The following is a 23,403-nucleotide window of genomic DNA, read 5'->3' as shown; positions in this document are numbered from 1 at the left end:
ACAAAGAGAGAATCCTGAAAGCAGCAAGAGAAAAGCAATCCATTACATACAAAGGAAGCTTAATAAGACTATGTGTGGATCTCTCAGCAGAAACCATGGAGGCAAGAAGGAAGTGGTGTGATATATTTAAGGTACTGAAAGAGAAAAACCGCCAACCAAGAATCCTATATCCAGCAAAGCTGTCCTTCAAATATGAGGAAGAGCTCAAAATATTTTCTGACAAACAGACAATGAGAGACTTTGTAAACAAGACACCTGCCCTAGATAACTATGAATATGGATGAGAGAGGAAGGTGGGGAGCATGTGAGACACCACAAGAAAGGAGGAAAGATAAAGACTGGGACTATGTAACTTGGTGAAATATAGAGTATTCAGCAAGTGTGATAAAATGTACAAATATGTTCTTTTACGAGGGAGAACAAGCAAATGTCAACCTTGCAAGGTGTTGAAAATGGGGAGGCATTGGGGGAGGGATGCAATCAGCATAAACTAGAGACTGTAACTAATAGAATCATTGTATTATGCTTCCTTTAATGTAACAAAGGTGATATACCAAGGTGAATGCAGATAAGAGGGGGGGATAGGGGAGGCATGTTAGACACTTGACATTGGTGGTATTGTCTGATTCTTTATTCTACTTTGATTTAAGGTTATTTTTCCTTTTGCTACTTCCTAGCTGTCATTTTTTTTTCCCTCTTTCTTTTGCCTCTCTACCTTCTTTGACTCTCCCTCCTGCCTTGGGGAAGAAATGTAGATGCCCTTATATAGATAGTGGTGAAGGTGGTGAACACATAAATGTATGACCATGCAGAAAACCATCGATTATTTACTTGGGATGGAATGTATGGTGAGTGAACAAAACCATATTTAAAAAAAATGGGTTGATGACAAAACCTCGAGGGCAATATACTGAGTGAAATAAGCCAGACACATTAGGACAATTATTGCAGGGTCTCACTGATAGGAACTAATTACAATATGTAAACTCATAGACATGAAATATAAGGTACCAAGATATAGGACGAGGCTTAAGAATGGGGAGTGGTTGCTTAGTATAGCAGAATGTTCAATTAGGATGAACTTAAATGTTTGGAAATGAACAGGGGTGTTGGTAGCAAGATGTGAGACTAACTAACAGCGCTGAATGGTGTGTGAATGAGGTGGAAAGGGGAAGCTCAGAGTCATATATGTCACCAGAAGGAAAGTTGGAGGTCAAAAGATGGGAATGTATAAAACTGAATCCTATGGTGGGCAATGTCCATGATCAACTGTACAAATACTAGAAATCACTTCATGAACCAGAACAAATGTATGACAATACAATTAGAAGTTAATAATAGAGGGGCATATAGGGAAGAACTATATACCTATTACAAACTATATACTACAGTTAGTAGTATTTCAACATTTTTTCTTAAACAGTAACAAACGTACTATATCAATACTAGGAGTCAACAATTGAGGGGGGTTGGTTAGGGATGGGGAGGATTAGAGTTTCCTTTTCTTTTTTTCTTTTTTCATCTTTCACTTTATTTCTTGTCTGGAGTAATGAAAAGTTTCTAAAAATTGAACAAAAATTAAGTGTGATGGATGCACAGCTGTATGAGGGTACCCAGGGGCAAGTGATTGTACACTTTGGATCTTTGGATAATTGTATGGTATCTGAACAATCTCAATAAAAATGAAAAAAAAAAAAAAAGGGAGAGATCAAGACATTCCCAGATAAACAAAAACTGAGGGAGTTCACCACCACTCAACCTGCCTACAAGCAACGATGAAGGGATTTCTTCGGACTGAAAGGATAAGACACTAGACAATGGGTTGAAGAGGCATAAAGAAATAAAGAGGTAATCAGAAAGGTGATTATAAAAAAAAAAATAGGGTGGTATTGGGGGAAAAATACAATCAATGCAAACTAGAGACTATAATTAACAGAAACATTGTATTATGCTTCCTTTAATGTAACAAAGGCAATATTACCAAAGCTAAATGCCTATGAGGGGGGGGGATATAGGGGAGGGGTATGGGACTCTTGGCATTGGTGATGTCTGACTTTTTATTCTACTTTGGTTTAATGCTATCTTTCCTTTTGTCATTTCCTAACAGTCATGCTTTTTTCCTCTCTGTCTTTTTTTTCTTTTGTCTCTCTACCTTCTTTGACTCTTCCTCCTTCTTTGTGGAAGAAATGGAGATGTCCTCATATAGATAGTGGTGATGGTGGTGAATACATAAATGCATGACTATACATGGAACCACTGATTGTTTAATTAGGATGGAAAGTATGGTGTGTGAACAAAAACAGTCTTTAAAAAGGGGGTTGATGAAGAAAACTTGAGAGCACTATATTGAGTGAAATAAGACAGACACATAAGGACAAATATTGCAGGGTCTCAACAATATGAACTAGTTATAATATGTAAAATCATAGACATGAAATATAAGTTACCAGGATATAGAATGGGGCTAAAGAATGGGGAGCAGATGCTCATTACGAGCAGAATGTTCAACTAGGGTGAACTTAAACATTGGAAATGGACAGAGGTGATGGTAGCACGTTGTGAGAATGACTAACAGTGCTGAACGGCCTGTGAATGTGGTGGAAAGGAGAAGCTCAGAGTCACATAAGTCACCAGCAGGAAAGTTGGAAGTTAAAAGATGGGAATGTATAAAACAGTGAATCTTGTGGTAGACAAGATTAACTGTACAAATATTGGAAATCTCTCTCATGAACTAGAGCAAATGTATGACACTATAACTAGAAGTTAATAATAGAGGGGCATATAGGAAAAAAACATATACCTATTGCAAACTATATACTACAGTTAGTAGTATTTTAACATTCTTTCATCAACAGTAACAAATGTACTCTACCAATATTATGAATCAGTAATGGAGGGGGGGTGGTTAGGGGTATGGGAGGATTTGAGTTTCCTTTTTTTTGTTTTTATTTCTTTTCTGGAGTAATGAAAATGTTCTAAAAATTGAAAAAAAAATTAATTGTGGTGATGGATGCACAACTCTATGATGGTACCATGGGCAATTGATTGTACACTTTGGATCTTTGGATAATTGTATGGTTTGTGAACAATCTCAATTAAAAAAATTATTTAAAAAAAAGAGTGGATGTAAGTAGGTTAGTAAGCAGTTGGTAAGAGATGATGTGTCCTGGTTACAATACGATGCATGGAAATGTTGGCCAATGATCAGATTCAAGATATGATTAATCTTTTTTAAAGAGGAACAATCTGATGGTAAAAAAATAATAATTCATTTAATTTGCATCTCAGTAATCATAAGTAAGGCTGAGTCCATACAGGATAGTGGATAAGATCACAGGATCCAGAGTGATACTGCCTGGGATTGAATCCCGGTTCTACGATATCCTTTATATATAAGCTTCAGCAAATATCTTAATATTTCTATGCTTTGATTTTCTCATTCAATAGAAAAAAGGAGAGGAAATAATAAAAGTACCTACCTCTTGGATTCTTTATAAGGTAATCCATGTTAAACTTTGATAAACATTAGAAATTGATTTTATTATTTTTAATTTTTATTGGCCATTTGTTCTTTCTTGATGTTTCTCAATTTTAAATTGCTTCTTCCTGTCTTGTATGCAGTTTTCTACTGCATTTTATTCTAGTTGTTAGTTTGTAAACATATATTTAAATATTAAATTAGATCTGCCATATTTATTACTAAAATTGTTTCCAAGTTATATCAATTTATTTATGGTGATTGTATCAAAAAGGAAAACTTAAATTTTATGTACTCAAATTTAGTAGAGTTTCTCTTTTATCATCTACAAATTTAATGTTATTCTAAAAAAGCAAGCAAGTATAGAAAATATATTCAAGAAGGCTGTCTTGGAGCAACTGGGAATCTCATACACTGTTACAGTGCAATTTTGGACAACCACTTTGTAAAACTGCTAGTATCATTAAAAGTTGAATTTATGCATAAGTTTTTATCCAGCAATTCTACTTTTGGTGTATCCAAAAAGAACATTACATTCATGCAACCAAAGGTATTTACAAGAAAGTTCATAGCAGCAGTATTTATAGTTGCTCCAATATAAAAACTACCTGCAAGCCCATTAACAGCCTAAGAGTGTGAATCAAACTAAAACTACACCTAACAATTCAACATGGATGAATTCCACAAATATGTTAAGTAAGAGAAGCTAGACATAGAGTATCCACGTAGGATAGTATGAACTTTAAAAATAGGCAGAAATAATCTATGGAGACAAAAGTGAATGCTGATTACCCAAGGGATGAGAGTAATGACTTGGAAAGTTTTAGAAGGGGTTGTCTAGAGTACTGGGCTAATGTTCTATTTCTTGATGTGATTCTTATGCTGATTATACAGGTGTGTTCACCATGAAAATTTACTGAGCTTGTCTGAGGAAGAAGCCAGAGAAGCCACTACATAGGGACATGTGGTCAAAGAAAGGTATTTCTCAGTATGGCAAAGCTTTGAGCTGGGAGTGAAAAGGTAGTAAAGCAAGATATGTTTAATATCTAAGAGTGTAAATCCGAATGAGAAAGACTTCAAAGGAGATGTGAAAAGTATTATATTTTGTGGAAAATGAATTACCCTTAAAGAACAGGCAGAACATCACTTTTTCTAAGACTGAAAGTAGAAATAGGGAACTGTGGATTCAGTAAATTAAAACCAAAAATATCCACGAAACATCATGTGTATCAGACGTTGTTCCAGGGACTGGATATAAAGCAGCAAACAAAAAAAACATACTTCCTGCTTCACATTTTAATGGGCTAGAATTATATCATTTTTCTAGAAATTATTACTTTATATGGTGACTCAATCTGTAATGAATTGAAAGACATAGAATCATTTGAAAGACACACATTACATCTATTTCTTTAGATATTCTAGCTTTCCCTTTTTTATAAAAACAAATTGAGGTATGACATGCTTTGAGTAATGTAAAATACCCTAATCCTAAATGTTTAACTTGATTAATTTTCTATATTTATGAACTTCATACTTATAGAATCATATAGTATATACACTTGTTTCTGGCTTCTTTCCCTCCACATGTATGTGAGATTTATCCATGTTGTTACAGCAGTAATCTGCTTTGGTAACAGCAGTAGTCTGTTCTTTTTTATTGTTTTTAAAATTCTATTATATGAAATACTATAATTTATTCTGTTTTCTGTTGATGTTCATTTTTTTTCTTTCAAATATTGGACTATTTTGACTGCTATTCTTCATTTCATCCTTGATCAAAACAGACCATGAAAAAAGCTGGATTTATCAGCTATAAGAAGTCACATCACATTTTTATTGACCTAGGTGCCAAGGAAAACTTACTCCTGCTAAGAAATGTTTATTTTTATCCTTTATATACAATGCAAATTATGTAATGAATTTCTTCTCTGCTTTACTTTACCTACAACAATGAGATTCACATTTGAAACCCAACTTTAATCTCTCCAAATGAACTCGTTTCTGTATAACCATATTTTAACATATTCTTGGTTTTAATTTTCCAACTCTATTTTCTCTGAAAATAATTTTTATCTAAATATATTGGTCCAATTTACTTTATGTTTACTGCAATCCCCTTAACTGCATTCTAGAATAAGGCAGGAAGCAAATATACTACTTAAAATGTACCTGGGAATCAGTCATTTCCTCTTCTTCCTGGGAAGGGGCAGAACCTGAGGAGACCGAGCTGGGGAAGAGAATAAAAGTCATTAAACCAGGCTTACTTTGTGGTTTCAGAAACCTCCACCCACAAGGTATTTTAAAGGCTACCCTTTAGCAGAATAATATTTGGATTCATTAGAAAGGGCAAGAATGTTCTTACCAAAGAGGTAGTATTAGGTATAAGGATGACTGGTATGATCATATGAAGCTCAGGCTTAAGGTAGATAAGAATAGGAGTGCATATGTGGGACATGTCCCATTAATTTATTATCAGCTCTATATCAGAGAATAAACGGTTCACAATGGAGCAGAAAGACATAAAGCTTCATGAAAGCATATCTCCAAGGAAATTACGAAAGTGACAGAACACCTGAAGTATTTTAATGAATTGAGCAATTTTAAAAAGAAAACAATTAAGTAGAAATTGAATGGGAATTTGACAAAAATGATAGTTATATTTTTGAGGAATGAATGAGGGGGAGTGTGTGTGTGTGTGTTGGACATATTGGTGGTAGAGAGTTAAATCCTTATTTTCCACAACAAAAAAAATCCAAAACTGAAAAGTATCAAGTAATAGTGGGGCAAGCATGTGATTTAGAAAAATGGAAGTAATACAAGAAGTCACAGTCAAGAAACAAAAATGGCTACCTCTGGGAATAGGAATTAGGACTGGGGAGAAATGGCCTTAGAGTTTCTTAGATACTGCACATAATGAAGACACGGATATCCTCCCCCACACCATGGACAGCACATTCTCCAGATTTAATTTGGAAAAAATATGCGTTACTGGCCTGTTCTTGTTGTTGGAACATTTCAATTGATTCTTACAACTCATTTGAAGATTTTTCCTAAAGGATCTTTTTTTCCCTTTTTTCTAAAGTGCAATTTTTTTGAGATATATTCACATACTAGATAATCATCCAAAGTGTACAGTCAGTGGTTCATGGTATCATCATACACTTGTGCATTCTTCACTACAATTTTTGAGTTTTTTCATTACTCAAAAAAAGAATAAAAATAAAAAAAGAATGTCAAAAATATCCCATACTCCTTATTCCCCCCTATTATTTATTTTTTTTGTCTTTGTTTTCTTACTCATCTGTCCATACACTGGACTGACAGACTGTGTCAGTCACAAGTATAAAGGATCTTTTAAAAGAAACTTTAGGCCAGATGAATTATAGTGGGAAAGAGCTGTGACCTGGGAGCAAAGAGATTTGCCTTTTAGTCCTCTCTCTGCCACTAATAAACACTGTGATCCTGAGAGTCCCACTTTCTTAGAACCACTATAATCAACCTTTAAAAGGACAGAAGAAGATGGTCCCCACACCAGCACTGTGAAATTCTATAAGGGGAATTTGTCACTCTGCTAAGGATGGAGAATCAGCACATTCCTAGAGGCCAGATGTGGCAGACACAGTTATTGCCTAAAAGTAGCCATTGTCCCCAGCTTATTCCTTGAAAACTGACCCCCAATATTATCACAGTGGCAGTGTGCCTTATCCCAGGGGATGAATCATGACTGATCTATGTCAATGAGGGGATCCCATTCCCTTTGCCAGCATCCTTTGCAGCTTAGAGTTATCACATGACACAGTATTGGCCATTAAGAGTTAAGATACCTACTGGAGGAGGGGGGTGTTATGGAAAAAATGTTTGTTTTCTGGTAAGAAAGAAAAAGGACACACATTACAGAAAAAATCAACCCCAACTTCCTGACTTGGACATGGATTTCATGCCAGGATATGTGGCAATCGAGTGTAACCTTGAAGTGGCAAGCATGAGAACAAAAAGTGATCAAAGATGATGGAACCAAAAGATCGAAAGAGCCTAGGTTTGATAATATAAGTAAATCACTGAAATAATATGTAATCTACCTATAGTTCTCCTGCTAAGTGAGATAATAAATGCTTATATTGATTAAGACACTATTAGATTCAGCCAATAGTTATTATTATTATTATTATTATCACTATTATTATTTCTAAGCAACCCAAGTTTAGTGTAAAAATGGTATAGGAACACAAATCTTGAATGATACAATGGGGAGAAGTAAAAAAGGGGGGTGATACGTGCATTTTGAGGATAGATAACTGGATATTCTCAGGTATAGCTATTGATTCCTTACCACCCTCTACTACTATGTCCTTTCATCTCCCTCCCCGCATCTATTTCTCTCTCTACCTCACCTCATCTCTGAGCAAACTCAGTTCTCTTCTAAAATTATGGCACACCCTCCTATGTAAAAACTCATATATGTATATTTATTTCTGAATCTACCTATCTGTAAACAAATTAAAATTAACATGAGTTCAAACTAAAATCTCCAACTTCAGTCCAACACCAGAGGGTCCATTTTGGCATTCCTCCTTTCTTTATTTGTAACTTCTTTCTCCAACATCAAAAATAACTGGCTCTCAACATATACAACCCTAGTACAGAGATAAAGTAGGTTCAGAATTCCTAACCATCCCTCCTGTGAGAAAAATTTTACCAACTAGAGTACAGTATTTGTATAGTCATTTTGGCTTTAGCCATATAGTGTCTAGGTAAAACACTGTTGTACAAAGTTACTTAAGTCAGTGCCTTTCCTTCCCACTACCTTCACTGAGGTTATGCCATACATTCCCAACACAGCTAGATACATGTATCCCATTGTGCATTCTATCGTGGGTTCTACCAACATCCTGGTTGAATTTCTAAAAATTTACAAACAGTAAAATTCACTGTTAGTTCTGTATAATTTTATCATTTTTGACAAATATAAGGTCATGTATCCATCACCAAAATGACATACAGAAGAGTTTCATCAACATAAAATTTCCAGCGTACTAGTCCTTTGTAGTCAATGCCTTCCCCACACCCAGTCATTGGCAACCATTGATTTGTTTTCTGTCGCTCAGCATTTTGCCTTTTCCAGGATGTCAGTTAAAAGGAACCACACAGGGGGAAAGGCAAGGTAGCAGCATAGAGAGGTGTGGAATTTAGTTAGCCCTCTAGAGCAACTAGTAAATAGCCAGGGGCAACTAGTAAATAGTCTGGAACAACTGTTGGGGGACAACCGTGAATGTTCACACATCGTACACCAGCCTGGAATGGGAGGAATGCCTAAGACTTCAGCATAAAAGCTGTAAGTAAAAACTGTGTAACTGGTGCCCCTCCCTCACTGGCATGGCAGGCTAAGCTGCAAAACTTCACTGTGGGAGTAAGAAGCACCCCCTGCCAGGAGCAAGGGAGTGTAGCTCCTCCAAGCTCCAACTGTGGTTTTAATTTACAAATGTGGACAGCTGAATACAAGTTACAAGCACAGACAAACCCCTAACAAGCAGCAAAGTACCCTGAGGTTGCTCCCAGTGGAGAGGAAGTGGGGCTAATGGAAAAAAATACAGAGGCTTTCAGAGATGGCTGAGCTTAGAGTACTGGAAGATGGCTGTGTCCCAAGAAAAGGAGTACAAAGGACTGGGTACTTGCTCTGGCTGATCAGCAAAACTGGGGGGCCAGGAACTGGCTCTGAAAAGGGACTTTCTTTCTCCTTTTATTCTCTCTCAATCTGAGTGGCTCAGAGGAGAAAGCCTCAGGCATTTTCAATTCCCAGTGCTGACCCAGGCAGGGGTGGAGTTGATAGAGTCAGAGAGACAAGAGAGTAATTCAAGTGAAGAAGATAACTCCATAGGGGGTGTATCTTCCCTAAGAGGAGGAGGACAGAGCCCAGCTCAAGGGGCTACCCTCCTTCAGAACTCAGACCCCAGGGCCTGGGAGAAAACAAACTATCAAATAGAAACAACTTAAGCTTGGCTTCTGATACCCTTGGTCTCTGGCCAGGACAGGGTTTGTTGAGAATTAAAGGGACCACACCTCTTTACACCAGTGGGGAGCAACGGGCTGACAGGCACCACCTGCTGGGCAGGATAGGAAAAGCACAGAGTCTACAGGCCTCATAGGAAAGTCTGTCAGTCTTCTAGGATGCACCCTCAGGGAAACCTGATGCTGAATATGGCCTCCTCCTGAGACCTGAGTGCATTCTGGTCTGTGAAAATCTGATTGGTGTAATCAAGGAAATCATATGCCTAGACAACAGAAAACTACAAATCACACTAGGAAAAATGAAGATATGGCCCAGTCAAAGGAACAAACTTACACATCAACTAAGATACAGGAATAGAAACAACTAATTAAAGACCTTCAAATAAATATGCTAAATCAATTCAAAAAACAATTCAATGAGTCGAAGGAAGATATGGCAAAAGAGATGAAGGATATAAAGAAAACATTGGGCGAACATAAGGAAGAACTCGAAAGTTTGAAAAAACAATTGGCAGAACCCATGGAAATGAAAGGAACAATTCAAGAGATGAAAAACACAATGGAGACATACAACTGCAGACTTCAAGAGGCAGAAGAAAACATTCATGAACTGGAGAACAGGACACCTGAAAAACTATACACAAATGAACAGATAGGGAAAAGAATGGAAACATATGAGCAACATCTCAGGGAATTGAATGACAACATGAAGCACATGAATGTATGTGTCATGGTTGCCCCAGAAGGAGAAGAGAAGGGAAAAGGGGAAGAAACAATAATGGAAGAAATAATCACTGAAAATTTCCATCTCTTTTGAAAAACATAAAATTATAGATCCAAGAAGTGAAGGGTACCCCAAACAGAATACATCTGAATAGACCTATACCAAGACACTTAATAATCATATTATCAAACATCAAAGACAAAGAGAGAATCCTGAAAGCAGCAAGAGAAAAGTGATCCATCATATACAAGGGAAGCTTGATAAGATTATGTGTGGATTTCTCAGTAGAAACCATGGAGGTGAGAAGGCAGTGGCATGACATATTTAAAATTCTGAGAGAGAAAAATTTTCAACCACGAATACTTTAGCCAGCAAAACTCTCCTTCAGATTTGAGGGAGAGCTTAAATTTTTCACAGACAAACAAATGCTGAGAGACTTTGCTAATAAAAGACCTGCCCTACTTCAGATTCTAAAGGAAGCCCTACCAACAGAGAAACAAAGAAAGGAGAAAGAGATAAAGAGAATTTTAACAGACATATATAGTACCTTACATCCCAAATCACCAGGACACTTATTTTTCTCCAGTGATCACCGATCTTTCTCCAGAAGGACCATAAGCTGGGACATAAAACAAGCCTCAAGAAATTAAAAAAAAAAAATTGAATATACTCAAAGCACATTCTCCAAGCACAATGGAATACAAATAGAAGTCAAAAATTTTTGAACTGTAACTCCACTGTTTACTTCCTACAGGCTATAAAATACACAAACTCTAAGGACAAATCAGTGGTTTTGAACGCAATGTAAAATATGTAATTTTAGACAACTATATAAAGGTAGGGGAATGGAGGAATATAGGAACATACTTTATGTGTCCTATTGAAGTGAAGGTGGTATCAAAGAAAAACAAGATTGATATGGATTTAAGAGGTTAATTTTAAGCCCCACAGTAAACACAAAGAAATTATCAGAGAATATAACCATAGAGATGAAAAGTAGAGTTTGGGTTAAGAGAAATGGGGGAAGGGGCAATGGGGAGTTAAGAAATGAGTGTAGGGTTGCTGTTTGAGGTGAAGGGAAATTTCTAGTAATGGATGATGGGAAAGAGCATTACAACATTCTAAATGTGATTAATCCCACTAATGGAAGGCTAGGGAGGGGGAAGATTTAGGCTGTATATATTTCTCCACAATTGAAAAAAAAAAAAAAAAAAAAAGACAATCTAAATAGATGAAAATTGAATGCCAAGGATGAACTTGGATGGGATTGGAGGTTAGAGGACAGGTGGCTCAAAGGGACATAGTTGAAACATAAGGAAAAGGAAATATAGAATGTAAGCTTTGGAGAGGCGGGGCAAGATGGCGGACTGGTGAGCTATATGTTTTAGTTACTCCTCCAGGAAAGGAGGTAGAAAGCCAGGAACTGCGTGGACTGGACACCACAGAGCAATCTGACTTTGGGCATACTTCATACAACACTCATGAAAATGTGGAACTGCTGAGATCAGCGAAATCTGTAAGTTTTTGCGGCCAGGGGACCCGTGCCCCTCCCTGCCAGGCTCAGTCCCGTGGGAGGAGGGGCTGTCAGCTCCAGGAAGGAGAAGGGAGAACTGCAGTGGCAGCCCTTATCGGAAACTCATTCTACTGATCCAAACTCCAACCATAGATAGACTGAGACCAGACACCAGAGAATCTGAGAGCAGCCAGCCCAGCAGAGAGGAGACAGACATAGAAAAAAACAGCACAAAAAACTCCAAAATAAAAGTGGAGGATTTTTGGAGTTCTGGTGAACATAGAAAGGGGAAGGGCAGAGCTCAGGCCCTCAGGCTCACATGCAAATCCCGAAGAAAAGCTGATCTCTCTGCCCTGTGGACCTTTCCTTAATGGCCCTAATTGCTTTGTCTCTTAGCATTTCAATAACCCATTACATCTGTGAGGAGGGCCCTTTTTTTTTTTTTTTCTTTTAATCCTTTTTTCTTTTTCTAAAACAATTACTCTAAGAAGCCCAACAGAGAAAGCTTCAAAGACTTGCAATTTGGGCAGGTCAAGACAAGAGCAGAACTAAGACAGCTCTGAGACAAAAGGCAATAATCCAGTGGCTGAGAAAATTCACTAAACACCACAACTTCCCAAGAAAAGGGGGGTGTCTGCTCATAGCCATCATCCTGGTGGACAGGAAACACTCCTGCTGATCGCCAGCCCCATAGCCCAGAGCTGCCCCAGACAACCCAGTGTGACGGAAGTGCTTCAAATAACAGGCACACACCACAAAACTGGGCGTGGACATTAGCCTTCCCTGCAACCTCAGCTGATTGTCCCAGAGTTGGGAAGGTGGATCAGTGTGAATTAACAAAGCCCCATTCAGCCATCATTTCAGCATACTGGGAGCCTCCCTACACAGCCCAGCAGCCCAGAACCGCCCTGGGGGGACGGCACTCACCTGTGACATAGCACAGTCATCCCTCAACAGAGGACCAGGGGGTGCACAGCCTGGAAGAGGGGCCCACTTGCAAGCCTCAGGAGCCATACGCCAATACCAAGGACTTGTGGGTCAGTGGCAGAGACAAACTGTGGCAGGACTGAACTGAAGGATTAGACTATTGCAGCAGCTTTAAAACTCTAGGATCAACAGGGAGATTTGATTGTTAGAGCCACCCCCCCTCCCTGACTGCCCAGAAACACGCCCCACATAAAGGGCAGGCAACACCAACTACACACGCAAGCTTGGTACACCAATTGGACCCCACAAGACTCACTCCCCCACTCACCAAAAAGGCTAATCAGGGGAGAACTGGCTTGTGGAGAACAGGTGGCTCGTGGTCGCCACCTGCTGGTTAGTTAGAGAAAGTGTACTCCACGAAGCTGCAGATCTGATAAATTAGAGATAAGAACTTCAATTGGTCTACAAATCCTAAAAGAACCCTATCAAGTTCAGCAAATGCCACGAGGCCAAAAACAACAGAAAATTCTAAAGCATATGAAAAAACCAGACGATATGGATAACCCAAGCCCAAGAACCCAAATCAAAATACCAGAAGAGACACAGCACCTAGAGCAGCTACTCAAAGAACTAAAGATGAACAATGAGACCATAGTACGGGATATAAAGGATATCAAGAAGACCCTAGAAGAGCATAAAGAAGACATTGCAAGACTAAATAAAAAAATGGATGATCTTATGGAAATTAAAGAAACTGTTGACCAAATTAAAAAGATTCTGGACACTCATAGTACAAGAGTAGAGGAAGTTGAACAACAAATCACAGACCTGGAAGATGACAGATTGGAAAATGAAAGCATAAAAGAAAGAATGGGAAAAAAATTGAAAAAATCGAAATGGACCTCAGGGATATGATAGATAATATGAAACGTCCGAATATAAGACTCATTGGTGTTCCAGAAGGGGAAGAAAAGGGTAAAGGTCTAGGAAGACTATTCAAAGAAATTGTTGGGGAAAACTTCCCAAATCTTCTAAACAACATAAGTACACAAATCATAAATGCTCAGCGAACTCCAAATAGAATAAATCCAAATAAACCCACTCCGAGACATATTCTGATCACACTGTCAAACACAGAAGAGAAGGAACAAGTTCTAAAAGCAGCAAGAGAAAAGCAATTCACCACATACAAAGGAAACAGCATAAGACTAAGTAGTGACTACTCAGCAGCCACTATGGAGGCGAGAAGGCAGTGGCACGATATATTTAAAATTCTGAGTGAGAAAAATTTCCAACCAAGAATACTTTATCCAGCAAAGCTCTCCTTCAAATTTGAGGGAGAGCTTCAATTTTTCACAGACAAACAAATGCTGAGAGAATTTGCTAACAAGAGACCTGCCCTACTGGAGAAACTAAAGGGAGCCCTACAGACAGAGAAACAAATAAAGGACAGAGAGACTTGGAGAAAGGTTCAGTACTAAAGAGATTCGGTATGGGTACAATAAAGGATATTAATAGACAGAGGGGAAAAATATGACAAACATAAACCAAAGGATAAGATGGCTGATTCAAGAAATGCCTTCACGGTTATAACGTTGAATGTAAATGGATTAAACTCCCCAATTAAAAGATATAGATTGGCAGAATGGATAAAAAAAAAATGAACCATCAATATGTTGCATACAAGAGACTCATCTTAGACACAGGGACACAAAGAAACTGAAAGTGAAAGGATGGAAAAAATATTTCATGCAAGCTACAGCCAAAAGAAAGCAGGTGTAGCAATATTAATCTCAGATAAAATAGACTTTAAATGCAGGGATGTTTTGAGAGACAAAGAAGGCCACTACATACTAATAAAAGGGGCAATTCAGCAAGAAGAAATAACAATCGTAAATGTCTATGCACCCAGTCAAGGTGCCACAAAATACATGAGAGAAACACTGGCAAAACTAAAGGAAGCAATTGATGTTTCCACAATAATTGTGGGAGACTTCAACACATCACTCTCTCCTATAGATAGATCAACCAGACAGAAGACCAATAAGGAAATTGAAAACCTAAACAATCTGATAAATGAATTAGATTTAACAGACATATACAGGACATTACATCCCAAATCACCAGGATACACATACTTTTCTAGTGCTCATGGAACTTTCTCCAGAATAGATCATATGCTGGGACATAAAACAAGCCTCAATAAATTTAAAAAGATTGAAATTATTCAAAGCACATTCTCTGACCATAATGGAATACAATTAGAAGTCAATAACCATCAGAGACTTAGAAAATTCACAAATACCTGGAGGTTAAACAACACACTCATAAACAATCAGTGGGTTAACGAAGAAATAGCAAGAGGAATTGCTAAATATATAGAGACGAATGAAAATGAGAACACAACATACCAAAACCTATGGGATGCAGCAAAAGCAGTGCTAAGTGGGAAATTTATAGCACTAAACGCATATATTAAAAAGGAAGAAAGAGCCAAAATCAAAGAATTAATGGATCAACTGAAGAAGCTAGAAAATGAACAGCAAACCAATCCTAAACCAAGTAGAAGAAAAGAAATAACAAGGATTAAAGCAGAAATAAATGACACAGAGAACAAAAAAACAACAGAGGATAAATATCACCAAAAGTTGGTTCTTTGAGAAGATCAACAAGATTGACAAGCCCCTAGCTAGACTGACAAAATCAAAAAGAGAGAAGACCCATATAAACAAAATAATGAATGAAAAAGGTGACATAACTGCAGATCCTGGAGAAATTAAAAAAATTTTAAGAGGATACTATGAACAACTGTATGGCAACAAACTGGATAATGTAGAGGAAATGGACAATTTCCTGGAAACATATGAACAACCTAGACTGACCAGAGAAGAAATAGAAGACCTCAACCAACCCATCACAAGCAAAGAGATCCAATGAGTCATCAAAAATCTTCCCACAAATAAATGCCCAGGGCCAGATGGCTTCACAGGGGAATTCTACCAAACTTTCCAGAAAGAACTGACACCAATCTTACTCAAACTCTTTCAAAACATTGAAGAAAATGGAACACTACCTAACTCATTTTATGAAGCTAACATCAATCTAATACCAAAACCAGGCAAAGATGCTACAAAAAAGGAAAACTACAGGCCAATCTCCCTAATGAAGGGAGATGCAACAATCCTCAACAAAATACTTGCAAATCAAATCCAAAGACACATTAAAAAAATCATACACCATGACCAAGTGGGGTTCATTCCAGGCATGCAAGGATGGTTCAACATAAGAAAAACAATCAATGTATTACAGCACATTAAAAATTCAAAACGGAAAAATCAATTGATCATCTCAATAGATGCTGAAAAAGCATTTGACAAAATCCAACATCCCTTTTTAATAAAAACACTTCAAAAGGTAGGAATTGAAGGAAACTTCCTCAACATGATAAAGAGCATATATGAAAAACCCACAGCCAGCATAGTACTCAATGGTGAGAGACTGAAAGCCTTCCCTCTAAGATCAGGAACAAGACAAGGATGCCCGCTGTCACCACTGTTATTCAACATTGTGCTGGAAATGCTAGCCAGGGCAATCCAGCAAGACAAAGAAATAAAAGGCATCCAAATTGGAAAAGAAGAAGTAAAACTGTCATTGTTTGCAGATGATATGATCTTATATCTAGAAAACCCTGAGAAATCAACGATACACCTACTAGAGCTAATAAACAAATTTAGCAAAGTAGCGGGATACAAGATTAATGCACGTAAGTCAGTAATGTTTCTATATGCTAGAAATGAACAAACTGAAGAGACACTCAAGAAAAAGATACCATTTTCAATAGCAACTAAAAAAATCAAGCACCTAGGAATCAACTTAACCAAACATGTAAAAGACCTATACAAAGAAAACTACATAACTCTACTAAAAGAAATAGAAGGGGACCTTAAAAGATGGAAAAATATTCCATGTTCATGGATAGGAAGGCTAAATGTCATTAAGATGTCAATTCTACCCAAACTCATCTACAGATTCAATGCAATCCCAATCAAAATTCCAACAACCTACTTTGCAGACTTGGAAAAGCTAGTTATCAAATTTATTTGGAAAGGGAAGATGCCTCGAATTGCTAAAGACACTCTAAAAAAGAAAAACGAAGTGGGAGGACTTACACTCCCTGACTTTGAAGCTTATTATAAAGCCACAGTTGCCAAAACAGCATGGTACAGGCACAAAGATAGACATATAGATCAATGGAATCGAATTGAGAATTCAGAGATAGACCCTCAGATCTATGGCCGACTGATCTTTGATAAGGCCCCCCAAAGTCACTGAACTGAGTCATAATGGTCTTTTCAACAAATGGGGCTGGGAGAGTTGGATATCCATATCCAAAAGAATGAAAGAGGACCCCTACCTCACCCCCTACACAAAAATTAACTCAAAATGGACCAAAGATCTCAATATAAAAGAAAGTACCATAAAACTCCTAGAAGATAATGTAGGAAAACATCTTCAAGACCTTGTATTAGGCGGCCACTTCCTAGACTTTACACCCAAAGCACAAGCAACAAAAGAGAAAACAGATAAATGGGAACTCCTCAAGCTTAGAAGTTTCTGCACCTCAAAGGAATTTCTCAAAAAGGTAAAGAGGCAGCCAACTCAATGGGAAAAAATTTTTGGAAACCATGTATCTGACAAAAGACTGATATCTTGCATATATAAAGAAATCCTACAACTCAATGACAATAGTACAGACAGCCCAATTATAAAATGGGCAAAGGACATGAAAAGACAGTTCTCTGAAGAGGAAATACAAATGGCCAAGAAACACATGAAAAAATGTTCAGCTTCACTAGCTATTAGAGAGATGCAAATTAAGACCACCATGAGATACCATCTAACACCGATTAGAATGGCTGCCATTAAACAAACAGGAAACTACAAATGCTGGAGGGGATGTGGAGAAATTGGAACTCTTATTCATTGTTGGTGGGACTGTATAATGGTTCAGCCACTCTGGAAGTCAGTCTGGCAGTTCCTTAGAAAACTAGATATAGAGTTACCATTTGATCCAGCGATTGCACTTCTCGGTATATACCCGGAAGGTCGGAAAGCAGTGACACGAACAGATATCTGCACGCTAATGTTCATAGCAGCATTATTCACAATTGCCAAGAGATGGAAACAACCCAAATGTCCTTCAACAGATGAGTGGATAAATAAAATGTGGTATATACACACGATGGAATACTACGCGGCAGTAAGAAGGAACGAACTCGTGAAACATATGACAACATGGATGAACCTTGAAGACATAATGCTGAGCGAAATAAGCCAGGCACAAAAAGAGAAATATTATATGCTACCACTAATGTGAACTTTGAAAAATGTAAAACAAATGGTTTATAATGTAGAATGTAGGGGAACTAGCAATAGAGAGCAATTAAGGAAGGGGGAACAATAATCCAAGAAGAACAGATAAGCTATTTAACGTTCTGGGGATGCCCAGGAATGACTATGGTCTGTTAATTTCTGATGGATATAGTAGGAACAAGTTCACAGAAATGTGGCTATATTAGGTAACTTTCTTGGGGTAAAGTAGGAACATGTTGGAAGTTAAGCAGTTATCTTAGGTTAGTTGTCTTTTTCTTACTCCCTTGTTATGGTCTCTTTGAAATGTTCTTTTATTGTATGTTTGTTTTCTTTTTAACTTTTTTTTTCATACAGTTGATTTAAAAAAGAAGGGAAAGTTAAAAAAAAAAAAAGAAAAGAAAAACAAGGAAAAAAAGATGTAGTGCCCCCTTGAGGAGCCTGTGGAGAATGCAGGGGTATTTGCCTACCCCACCTCGATGGTTGCTAACATGACCACAGACATAGGGGACTGGTGGTTTGATGGGTTGAGCCCTCTACCATAGGTTTTACCCTTGGGAAGACGGTTGCTGCAAAGGAGAGGCTAGGCCTCCGTATAATTGTGCCTAAGAGCCTCCTCCCAAATGCCTCTTTGTTGCTCAGATGTGGCCCTCTCTCTCTACCTAAGCCAACTTGAAAGGTGAAATCACTGCCCTCCCCTCTACGTGGGATCAGACACCCAGGGGAGTGAATCTCCCTGGCAACGTGGAATATGACTCCCAGGGAGGAATGTAGACCTGGCATCGTGGGACGGAGAACATCTTCTTGACCAAAAGGGGGATGTGAAAGGAAATGAAATAAGCTTCAGTAGAAGAGAGATTCCAAAAGGAGCCGAGAGGTCACTCTGGTGGGCACTCTTACGCACACTTTAGACAACCCTTTTTAGGTTCTAAAGAATTGGGGTAGCTGATGGTGGATACCTGAAACTATCAAACTACAACCCAGAACCCATGAATCTCAAAGACAGTTATATAAAAATGTAGCTTATGAGGGGTGACAGTGGGATTGGGAAAGCCATAAGGACCACACTCCACTTTGTCTAGTTTATGGATGGATGAGTAGAAAAATAGGGGAAGGAAACAAACAGACAAAGGTACCCAGTGTTCTTTTTTACTTCAATTGCTCTTTTTCACTCTAATTATTATTCTTGTTATTTGTGTGTGTGTGCTAATGAAGGTGTCAGGGATTGATTTAGGTGATGAATGTACAACTATGTAATGGTACTGTGAACAATCGAATGTGCGATTTGTTTTGTATGACTGCGTGGTATGTGAATATATCTCAATAAAATGAAGATTAAAAAAAAAAAAGAATGTAAGCTTTGTATCATTGTTGAATCTCTTGTACTTCTTAGCTGCACTTAATGGGACCGCATAAAAGAATGTTCTTGTTCATGGGAAGTGTATACGTGAATTATAGTGTATGTTCAAGGATGTGTGCAGCTATCTCTCATATGTTCAGAAGACAGAGCAATAGATGATGGATGATAGATAGGGAGGGAAAGAAATAGCAATGTGATAGCACGTTAAAGTTGGTGGATTGAGCTATCAGGGGAGAGGGGTCAGGGTATGACGGAATTCTGTGTATGGGGTCAGTATTGTTTTTGCAACTGTTCCTATAACTTTGAATTTATTTCAAAATAAAAAAAAATACCAAAAAAAAAAAAAAAAAAAGCCAATCCATTTCTGGTGTTTTGCATTCCGGCAGCATTAGCAAACTAGAACACCAACTAATGGAATCAAATTGAGTGTTCAGAAATAGACCCTCTCATCTACAGATAATTGATCTTTGAGAAGGCAGTCAAGCCAATGCAACTGGGACAGAGCAGCCTCTTCAATAAATGGTGTTTGGAGAACTGGATATCCATATCCAAAAGAATGAAAGAGGACTCCTATATCATACCTTATACAAAAATTAACTCAAAATGCTTCAAACACCTAAACATTAGTGCTAAGACCATAAGACTTTCAGAAGAAAATGTAGGGAAATATCTTAAAGATCCTGTGATAGAAGGTGGCTTCCTAGACATTACACCCAAAGTGAGAGCAATTGAAGAAGAAATAGATAATTAGATCTCCACAAAATGAAACACTATTTTATATCAAAGGACTTTGTCAGAAAAATGAAATGCAGCCTACGCAATGGGAGACAATATTTGGAAACTAAATATCAGATAAGGGTTTAATATCTAAAATATATAAAGAGATCCTAGAACTCAACAATAGAAAAACAACTCAATTAAAAATGGGTAAAGGACATGGATAGACACTTTTCTGAAGAGGAAATACAAATGGCTCAAAAACACATGAAAAGAAGCTTGACTTCACTGGCTATTAGGGAAACACAAATCAAAACCACGATGAGATATCATCTCACACCTACTAGAATGGCCATTATCAATAAAACAGAAAATTACAAGTGCTGGACAGGATGTGGAGAAAGAGACACACTTATTCACTGTTGCTGGGGATGTAAAATGGTGCAGCCACTCTGGAAGGCAGTGTGGCGGTTCCTGAGGAGGCTAAGTATAAAATTGCCATATGATACAGCAATTCCATTACTAGGTATATACTCAGAGGAAATGAAAGCTAAGACACGAACAGACATTTGTAAATTGATGTTTATAGTGGCATTATTCTTGATTGCCAAATGTCCATCAACGGAAGAGTGGATAAACAAACTATGGTATATACACACGATGGAATATCATACAGCTGTAAAACAGAACAAAATCATAGAACATATAATAACATAGATGAACCTTGAGGACATTATATTGAGCAAAGTTAGCCAGAAACAAAAGAACAAATATTGAATGGTCTCACTAATATGAACTAACATTAACAAGCAAACTTTGAGAGTCAAAAGCTGAGAACACAGGTTGTCAGCAGATAGAAAGAGGGTAGAGATTGGGTACTTGATGCTGAAGGAGCATAGAATGTTCAACGGGTAATGATGGTGATTAAACGTACAAATATAAAAATGTTGTTACATGTGGGAGAACAAATGAATGTCAGCCTTGCAATGTATTGAAAAAGGGATGGTATTGAGGAAAAATATAATCAAAGCAAACTTGAGTCTATAGTTAACAGTAACATTGTAATAAGCTTCCATTAAACATAACAAAGGCAATATACCAAACCTAAATGTCTATGAGAGGGGGATATAAACAAGGGGTATGGGATTCTTGGTAGTGGTGTCATTGTCTGACCTCATTATTATATTGTATTTTACGGTATTTAAAAATTTTTTTATCTTTTTTATTATTCTTAAATTTTTTTGAAATAATATGTTCAGGTGCAGATTGTAGTGATGAATGCACAACTATATGATGATACTGTGAACAACTGATTGTACACTGTGGATGATTGTATGGTATGTGAATATATCTGTATAAAATTGCAGGGAAAAATGTAAACAGAGGGATTTAAGTGCTGAAGAAAATATGGCAAGAGGGATGTACCTTTTTACTGTTGGTGGGGAAGTAGAATGAAGTAGCCTATCTGGAGGACAGTGTGGTTGTTCCACAAGAAGCTAAGTATGTGGGTGCCATAAGGTCCTGCAACCTCATTATGGGGTATATACTTGGAGAATCTGAGAGTGGGGACACAAATGAACATTTGCACACTGGTGTTTATGGTGGCAGTATCCACGATTTGCAATGGATGGAGCTGGCCTGAGGGTACATCGACTGATGAACAGAACAGTGAAGTGTAGTGTAAGCATACAATGGAATATTGAGCAGCTACAAGAAGGAATGAAGTTGTGAGACACACAACTAGGTGAATGGATCTTGAAGACAGCATTTTGAGTGAAGTATACCCAAAACAAAAAGACAAACCTTATAATGCCTCACTAATATGGACTAACTACATTATGCAAACTCTGAGAATTGAATCTTAGAGCACAGCTTATCAGGGGAACACTTACTGTAATGGTCCCTAGATTGTAAGCTTTTACAGCAGTCACATCTATTCCCGAGTTATAATGGTTAGCTGTGCATTCTAAGATGCTAAGCTCCTATGTATAACCTGGTAGGTCTCTGGAACTTTGGGTATCTGTGTGATACCTGAAACTCAGAGCTAGAGCTTGACAGCTATGAATGTCAGTATTACCTCATATGGCAATTGTTTAAAAAGCTGAATAAGAGTTCGGCCCTCAATTAGAGATATGAATGAAGTGGATCTGGTTAGGACTAAGGCAAATCAGACCAAAGGGTAAAGGACTATATTGATTGTGTTTTAAAACTTCAACTTCTGTATGAGACCAAAGGAAGAGATGTTTATTTGATGGAAAAATCTTTATTTTCTGTAGCATGCTATATAATTTCACTTGTATGGTCAGTTTATTCAAGCACCAAAATTACATGGAACTTTGAATAGAAAGTGAGATCTGGTAGGTTTGTACAGGTTAGTGTGAAATTCTGATAGATCCCAAAGTAATTTGGGCAGAGAATGAGGATATATTTGCAAGAAATCCTGGGTAACTGGGGAAGAATGCAGAAATATTGGACTTCCCCACCTGGGTTGTTACTCATGTTCTTGCAAACGTTGAGGACTGAGAGCTTGGTAAGATTGGCCCTTGATCTTGGGGCGTGCCCTTGTGAAGCTTGTTGCTGCAAAAGAGAGGCTGAGCCTACTTATAATTGTGCCTAAGAGTCTCCCCCAGAGAACCTCTTTATTGCTCAGATGTGGCCCTCTCACCCTCTCTAAGCCCATGAGGCAGGTGAACTCACTGCCATCCCCACTAGGTGGGACTTGACTCCCAGGGGTGTAAATCTCCCTGGCAACGTGGGATATGGCTCCTGGGGATGAGCCTGGACACAGCAATGCAGGATTGAAAAATTCTTCTTGACCAAAAGGGGGAAGTGAAATGAAAAAAAAATCTTTCAGTGGCTGAGAGATTTCAAATGGAGTTGAGAGATCACTCTGTAGGGCATTCTTATGTTCTATATAGATATCCGTTTTTAGTTTTTAGTGTACTGGAATAGCTAGAAGGAAATACTTGAAACTGTCGAACTGCAACCCAGTAGCCTTGATTCTTGAAGACGATTATATAACTATGTAGCTTACATGGTGTAATGATGTAATTGTTAAAACTTTGTGGCTCACACTCCCTTTGTCCAGTGTATGGACAGATGAGTAGAAAAATGGGGATAAAACTAAATGAAAAATAGAGTGGGATGGGGAGATGGAATGTTTTGGGTGTTCTTTTTTACTTTTATTTTTTATGTATTTATTTATTTTTGGAGTAAGAAAAATGTTCAAAAGTTGATTCTGGTGATGAATGCACAACTATATGGTGGTACTGTGAATAGTTGATTGTATACTGTGGATGGTTGTA

General features: G+C 37.7%; 1 protein-coding gene across 1 annotated transcript in view; it reads right to left on the bottom strand.

Moving 5' to 3' along the window:
• Nucleotides 1-23,403, bottom strand: part of LOC119521670 (zinc finger protein 569) — a 90,565-nt gene that overhangs the window by 53,820 nt on the left and 13,342 nt on the right. The window contains exon 3 of the mRNA XM_037820217.1: nt 5,651-5,708. Coding sequence (XP_037676145.1) covers nt 5,651-5,665 — 15 coding nt within the window. The 5' untranslated portion in view covers nt 5,666-5,708. The remainder of the gene's footprint in view (nt 1-5,650; nt 5,709-23,403) is intronic.

Source organism: Choloepus didactylus, chromosome 27 (assembly GCF_015220235.1).
Source record: "Choloepus didactylus isolate mChoDid1 chromosome 27, mChoDid1.pri, whole genome shotgun sequence".
Classification (NCBI taxonomy): domain Eukaryota; kingdom Metazoa; phylum Chordata; class Mammalia; order Pilosa; family Megalonychidae; genus Choloepus; species Choloepus didactylus.
The sequence above is the reverse complement of the archived record's forward strand: the minus strand, read 5'-3'. Positions and strand labels throughout refer to the sequence as shown.